Source organism: Chroicocephalus ridibundus, chromosome 9 (genome assembly GCF_963924245.1).
Source record: "Chroicocephalus ridibundus chromosome 9, bChrRid1.1, whole genome shotgun sequence".
In the NCBI taxonomy this organism is placed as follows: Eukaryota; Metazoa; Chordata; class Aves; order Charadriiformes; family Laridae; genus Chroicocephalus; species Chroicocephalus ridibundus.
Genome location: NC_086292.1, coordinates 2,873,989 through 2,881,396, shown reverse-complemented (window position 1 = coordinate 2,881,396; position 7,408 = coordinate 2,873,989). Strand labels below are relative to the sequence as shown.

Below are 7,408 nucleotides of genomic sequence, written 5' to 3'. Positions count from 1 at the left end.
CCTGACAATTAAAAGTGAACTGGTGATTAATTGTTAACAATTAAGTGAGTTGTCGATGCTGGTCAATACACATCAACACAAGTGGTTACCAAGATCAATGGCTTTATAGAGACCTCCCCACCCCAAATTTGATGCTTCTGCAAGAAAGAGGTACTTCATCACCTACTGAGAACTGTAATGGTTTCTTGGGTTTTTATTCAAAGTTCAATTAAAACTCTTTGTTTGAGATGAACAAATTGTGGCTGCCACATCAGGACTGAGATCCTTGAGATATTTACTGCTGGTTCCTGAAATGAAGTTGCCTAAAAAGAGATGTTTTCGCTGCTCAAAGTCCCAAACTGAACAAAATGGAAAGGAAAAAATACCTAAGCAACTTTGTTGGTAGAGTTGATACATTTTATTAGCTGGCCTTTTCACAGTATATTTGAGGAATGCTTTTCTTTCTCCTCCTCACCCTTTCCTCATCCCCTCAACTGAAACAGCTGACCAGTGACACAGAAAGCATTTCATACCTATGTTCTGCTAGCCACCAACTCGTGGTAGAAAAGCCGAAGGCAAGCAGAAACCTGTAAATAAATCAACCAAATAAGCAGCGGACTCATTTCCCTGGCTGCGCTGACCTCTGCTGTAGGTTTGGGGCTGGTTAGATACCTCGTGTAATTGCTCGGGACCAATTTTCTGCTTGTTTCTGCTACCGTAAATTTAGACCAGCTCCTGTAGGGGCCAGGCTTTGGCCCCTTCATCTTCTACCAACAGCTATTTGCAAAGCTCAGCTTTTGAAGATACAATGGCAAGATCTGGGCCGTTCACCAGGGTGAGGACACGAAGGTCTTCCCAACTAAACGCCCACCAGCCCTCTCCAAGCAGGTCCAGTTTCCAGTTGGAGCGACCACAGAGGCTCTGTGGAAATCGAAAGACACCTGCAAATTGCCACCAACCAAAGACCTTGTGCTTTGCAGAACTACCACTGTCCCCTTGTATCTCATCTGAAAGGCACAATCATTAAATTGATGCTTTTGTAAACCTCAACTTTTCTAATGACTTGTGACATAGGAATCCCAGCCAGAGGAGTCTTACCAATACATTCAATACCAGAAAATGGAGGACAATGGGCCATACTCTGGTTGCTCTGTGTCCTTCTCATGATGCCCAGGAGCTAGACAGGGGCTGCTTAGCGCGTTTCACCATGTTTCCAGACATTTTGGCTCCTCGGTGAATCCACGGAGGATTCACTGTGATGGAAAACGCTTTCTGTTTGCCAGTGCTCTTCTTATAGTTGGTGCCCCATCCACATGTGATCCCACGACATTCGGGGGAGCTGCTCCTTGTTTATGGCAACGTGACCTCATCCAAAATCAGGCCCTGTATTCTGAACATGTCCCAAAGCCAGCACTGAAGGACACCAAGGCATTCCCACCCTGCACACAGCACTAACTTGGTAAGTATTTTAAGGTTTTAAGTTAGCTCTCCTGATGTCCAACATAAGGAGGCTCCAACATCAAAAGTCCAACATTGTCACTCAAAACTTTTTCCAGTGAAAGACTTTCTTTAGGGAAAAAAAAAACAAAACACAAAAGCAAAGGTGCAGTAAAATGGTCAGAGGTTTCCACAACACAATGCCTGGCAGGTGGACTCATACTTGTTTATCTTCTTCCTCACTTTTCCTTGTTTTCCCCTCTTTCCACTGATAAAAAAGGAGGGGGAAAACAGCAAAGGCAAAAACACCTAGAAAAATGCCTTTTTTTTTTTTTAGTCAAAAGGCTGCAAAAATGCCAATTTATCTAATTGTTCTTTAGAGGAGATCTCTTGAGGCTTTTCTTGAAGCCTATCAAGTGTTTTTAACAACTTCCATGGCCACCTTTCACAGTCTCCAAGAGAGAGGCCCTACACCATCACTCGAAAAAAAAATTAGATCGGCATTTGATGCTGAATGTGAGCATACAATATACTTGCGTCACATATTGATCCTGACTGTGAGTTGGATTAGTGCAGCAGAATAAAAGTCTCCTTAGTGCAAGGACCAGAATTTAGGCAGCAGAGTTTGCCTTCGACAAAGTTGCTGTACACATTTTTGGGTGAGTACCAAGCACTTTGGTGAGGACATCTCCACCTCCTCTCTAGCTTTGTCTGGTAGGGACGATATCCTTGTCTTTAGCTCCTCACATCCCAAATCTTCCTCCCACTGCTGTGGAGGGCCACCGGGGAAAATTATTTTCCATTGGCCCTTGTATGCCTTCGTCAGAGCTGGTCAATGGATCCCTCCAACTGAGACAAGTTTCAAATATACAATTAAACTCTAAAAAGAACGTCGTTAAAATCAAAATCTTCAGCAATAGGGAATTGACTGGAAAGCCAAGAAAATGCAACTTTTTTCAATGTCGAGTTTCTCTAGAGCTGATTAGTTCATCTACACTTCATTTAAAGATACAAAATGAGCCGCCCAGAGAAACAAATCCTGTCTTCTAGATCGGGTTATATAAAAACATTTCAAAACGTTCACAAAGTTTCAGAAATGGTTTAAACTAACTCTGCCTTGAGTTTTCACGCTGAGGAACTGCAAGAACCTGGCTGCACTTACAGAAACCAGAAGAAATAAAATGAGCAAAGTGGGTTTATATATATATATATATATATATTACTCTTTCTTATATATATATTTACTTTTAGATATATGCTGATTCAACATTGTGCCTACTGCCCATTGCCCAAGGTATTCAAAAGAGGAAGGAAATGAAAAAAACAAGACAGAGACTGGCCACCTTTCAAAGGTAGGCAATAAGCCCAAGCCCCAGGCACACTTTGGAGATTCATAGCTTTCTCATGTGCACTTAGCTCTGAGGAGCGAGAAATTCATTGCACGGATCCAGAGAGAAAATACGGTTGTGCCTGTATCCAGCCATAAAGTGGCTTCGTACCCACTACAGCCTCACAAAGCAAGAATATTTCTGTCTTCCACGAAACTACGGTGTACACATGCTGCAGTTTGGTGGCGGCGGCGATGTTGGGTCGTGTTGATGGGAACCATCGTCTGTATTGCCCACGGTGCAGCAGAACCCAAGTCCTGCTTTGTAACGGGGCGTTTTGGATGCTGGAGACCGCAGCATCCTTCTCTAAGGGACAGCAACGTGTTTGGGACACCAGGCTCAGCTGGTGGGGTGGGGGGGTCTCCTGCTGCAACCACTGAGATGTTCCCACGCCGGACCCCAGAGCAGCATCCCCCACCTCTGCCCTGAGCCCCCCTGGGCGTTTCACCCCAAGCCCTGCCACCTCTCTGAAGGTTGTTTGGTTTCTTGCTCGCTTTTTAAGTGAATGCACTATTCCACTTCTCGGCCAAAAGAAAGCACAAGATAAAGGACACTTCATCATGGTCTCACAAACACCACAAAGCACATGATACAGTAGAGGAATGTGAGGGTACCGAAGCTTCTCTAATGAAGCAAGTTAAACTGGTAGCATCCGGAATAACACACCAGGACACACGTGTGATTACAGAGGCTTCCCTCTAGAGGACCCCAGCAAGCCCGGACCCGTCTTTGGATGAAAATCCCCCCTCCCCCCCCCGCCCCCCATGTAAACGAGCAGTGCGGAAGGGAGCGCAGCCGGGGGAGCGCCTCACCCCATAGCCCCAAACCGAGCAGGAGAGCCCTTCCTCGGCCTCCCCAGAGCCTTGAGGTGGACGGCACCCACCGTGAGTCCCCACCCTGCCCGCGGCCACCTTTTTTTTGTGTTTTTTTTTTTTTTGGGGGGGGGGAATGGATTCCCCGGTTACCCCCATCCCTGCGACAGCCCGAAACAGCGGCCATACCCTAAAGTGCCTTTCGCCCCGCAGGTTCTCAAAGTGCTTCGCAAACGACATAGAAACAGAGAGGCATCGTGCCCCCCCCGCCCCCAGCCCCGGGTCCCCTCCACCCCAGCACCCCCCCCCCGCCTCCCTGCGCTCCTCCGGGCCCCCCCGCCGAGCCGGAGCTGTCCGTCCCCGCGGTGCTGAACGCGCCCCCCCCCACCACCCCGATTATTGCATAGCGTTGCAAGACCTGATTTTAGGGGGACTTGGGGGGGGGTGTGTGCTCGCCCCGCACATCCACCCCACGCTTGGGGACCAGCCCCGCCGGGGGGAGGGCGGGGCGACACTCCCCCCCTTCCGCTCTTGTGGCCTTCCCGGTGGCCTCCACTCGTGGTGGGACGTGCCCCCGGGGGGGTGGAAGCCACCCGGCCAGGCAAGCCCGCTGCTCCCCTGGCTCCTTACCCCGAGAGGAGACAAATGCCATCGTACCGACATCCTTTTTTTTTTTTTTCCTTTTCTTTTCTTTTTTTTTTGGTGTTTTGTGTTTTTAAATAAAAAATAAAATGTGTAAGAAAATAACATTTCTAAAGGAAACCATTATCATTCTTCTCTCTCTCTCTTTCTTCCCCCCTTCTTTTTCCCTTTTCCTTTTTTCTCTTTTTGGCCATCTTTTCATGGAACGAGATGTGCTGGCCGGGGGTTTCCTCCCGGTAGGAAACAATAACAACAGAGGGGAAAAGGAGGAGGAGGAGAGCAGGGGAGCGCGTCTCACTCCCTGCTCAGTCCTCACACATCGCTGGATGTCCTTGGTCTGGAGGAGAACGTGGAAGGGATGCACCCGCAGCAGGCCAGCCAGAGCGACTTCTGGATGTCTGGGTTTCTGAAGGCGTAAATGATGGGGTTGATGAGGGAGTTGCAGGTGGCGGGCAGCGCCAGGGAGTAGGTGTAGACCACCGGGTAGCTGGAGTCGGCCACCAAGGAGTAGATGGCGAAGGGGATCCAGCACAGGGCGAAGGTGCCGAGGATGAGCGAGAGGGTGGAGAGCCCTTTGCGGGTGGAGGTGGCCTGCGCCGTGGCGATGAACTGGTGCTGCACGGCGATCTGCTGGGCGTGCCGGAAGGCGATCTTGCAGATCTGCAGGTAGAGCTGCATCATGAGGGCGAAGAGGAGGAGGAAGGTGACGGCCAGCACCGCCGCGTTGTCCTTGGTGACGGGCCGCAGGATGCTGCAGGCGCTCTGGTCCCGCAGACAGTTCCAGCCCAGGAGGGGCAGTAGCCCCACGCCGAGGCACAGTAGCCACATCAGCAGCACCATGGCGCAGGTGAAGCCCAGCGTGCGCTCGCTGTGGTAGGTGAGCGCGTTGTACAGCGACAGGTAGCGGTCCACGGTGATGGCCAGCAGGCTGCAGACGGAGGCGGAGAAGGCGGCCAGCAGCAGCCCCGCCGCCCCCAGCTCCGCCGCCTCGCTGGGCGGCCGCAGCAGGTACCGCACGGCGAAGTTGGCTACTAGCCCGAGCCCGGCCAGCAGGTCGGCCAGGGCCAGGCTGCCGATCAGCAGGAACATGGGGGCCCGCAGGCTCGGCGTGTAGAAGAGCACGGCCAGCACCAGCGCGTTTTCCCCCGCCACCGCCGTCCCCGTGGCGCACAGCGCGATGTCCCAGGGGCTGACGGCCCCCCCGGCTCCGGCTCCGGCTCCGGCTCCGGCCCCGCCGCCGCCCGGCGCCGCCGTCCCCGGCCCGCCCGCCGCCGAGGGCCAGGCGCTGGGCTCCGAGGCGTTGCCGAGCCCCGGGAGCCGCTGCTGCTGCTGCGGCTGCGGCTGCCACGGCTCCCCCATGGCGGCGGGGCCGTGCAGCATCGCTGGGGAGAGAGGGAGAGGGATGCGGTGAGGGACGCGGGCGCCGAGCTGCGGGGAGAGGCGGCGAGCCCCGCGCCGAGCCCGGGGAGCCCCTCGCCGCGACCCGCCCCTCGCCCCGCACCGGGTGCCGGGGACACCCCGCCCCGAGCTCCGCGATACCCCGCACCCAGCCCCGCACCGGGCCGCCCCCGCCCGCCGCAGGGCGCAGCCCCGTCCGCCTCCCCCCAGCCCGAGTGCAGCTTCTCCGGCAAGTAACACCCCCGCTCCGCCCCCCCAGTGCCCCCCGCCCCCGGCACGGGGCACAGCGTTGTCCCCCCGCCCCACACACACGCACCCCTCGCCCGGGGGGAAGCCTCGCCGCTAGCTCCTGCTCCTCCCGGCGGGCTGAGGCCGAGCACAACTCAGCGCCCCGCTGCTGGCCGCAGCCTCCATGCGCTCTGCCCCGCGCAGGATCCGCAGGCGCTGCGCACCCCGCCGCCGGGGGAAGCACGGTGCCGGCTGCCCCCTCCTCCTCCTCCTCCTCCCTTCCCCGGGGCACGGCTACCTTTTTGCTGCCTATTTATAGCGCAAAGCTCCCCCTCCCCCCTCCCTCCCCCCCGCCCCCCCCCGCAACCCTTTCTTTTTTGCGTGCAGCGAGTAAAAATAAATACTATTAATAGGCCAGCCCTCGCATGTATGCGGAGCCGCTGATGAAATGAGAAGGCAGCGGCAAGGGACAGCCTGCATTAACTTTCTCCTTTCTCCCTTCCCTTCCCCTCCTTTGGAAAAGGACTGGTGCAAGATGCTCCCCGCCAGCTGCAAACAGCTGCAAGATCCTGCCCCGCTCGGCGCGGTCCCCCTTGCAGAGTAAATCCCCCCCCACGCCGGGCCGTGCAGCCCAGGTGTGAAGGTCGGCGGGGGGGAGAGTTGTGCCCGCAGCCCCCGCCACCGGCATCCCCCCTTCCCGCATGCAGCCCAGCCCGGGGGGCAGCCGCCACCGCCGGGGGTTGTTGTTTTACCTGGCTTTAATGCTCGAGGATCGGCTTGCTTCCCCCCGTTTTTATTTTTTTCCTTCCCAGTCCTTCCAGTCCTTGGTGTTAAGCCTCATTCCTCGGTGAGCATTGCTAATAACGTTGGCAGATAGCTGGCATCGACTTGCACTTAATATTCCTGCCCCATTGGATCTGCTGATAAATCTCAACTCTGACGTCAAAGTCTTCACTTATATTCATGATCCAAGTCTGTGAATCAGAGCCGCTGTGATCAGAATAACAACAAGGCTGGCTCCCCGCTCCACAGCCACATCCACACCCGCAGGCACGAGGGGGTGCGCGCACCCGCACGCACCCATGCACGCCCCCCATGCACGCACCCGCCGTTCATTCATGAGCTCTCCCGCCACCCCGACGCACCTCCCCAAGGTCGGGGCCCTCCGCACCTGCGTTCTGCGGATGCTGCTTGGGTGCCAGCCAGGCCCCGGCGTCTCGCAAAGGCGGCCGGGCAAGGTTTATTTTTACCGCTTGTGCCGAGGGACGCGTGGATCTGAAGGGAGGGGGGGCTGATCCGGCGTGGCAGGGCTCGGCTGCCCCGCTCTTCAAGGACAATGCCCAGGGACAGCAGCGCCGGTCCCCCTGCACCCTCAGGAGCCAGCAGAGAGGGGTCCTCAGGGGACCCAGTGAAACCAGGCTGGGGCAGATGCACCCCCCCAAGGGGGAGACATCGCATCCCAGAGCCTTCAGCCCACATGGGTTTCCCTCCAGCCAGTGTAAAAGCTGGGATGAGGAGGATCAA

At 55.6% G+C, this 7,408-nt stretch overlaps 1 protein-coding gene across 2 annotated transcripts; it reads right to left on the bottom strand.

Annotated features, from left to right (window-relative positions):
• Positions 1-3,950: 3,950 nt before the first annotated feature.
• Positions 3,951-7,045, bottom strand: LOC134520996 (G-protein coupled receptor 12-like). 2 transcript variants are annotated; one of them, XM_063346985.1, is made up of 2 exons: positions 5,973-6,111; positions 3,951-5,640 (listed from the first exon to the last, which is right to left on the bottom strand). In XM_063346985.1, exon 2 carries the CDS (start codon positions 5,636-5,638, stop codon positions 4,571-4,573), a length of 1,068 nt encoding a protein of 355 aa, XP_063203055.1. In that variant the 5' UTR covers positions 5,639-5,640; positions 5,973-6,111; the 3' UTR covers positions 3,951-4,570. The 2 variants fall into 2 exon arrangements, with proteins under 2 accessions (XP_063203055.1, XP_063203054.1); XM_063346984.1 differs by lacking the exon at positions 5,973-6,111 and adding an exon at positions 6,637-7,045 and having other exon boundaries at positions 3,953-5,640.
• Between the last annotated feature and the right edge of the window lie 363 nt (positions 7,046-7,408).

Excerpts from the sequence above, each read along its gene's own strand:
- LOC134520996 (XM_063346984.1), bottom strand. The coding sequence starts at position 5,638 with ATGCTGCACGGCCCCGCCGCCATGGGGGAGCCGTGGCAGCCGCAGCCG.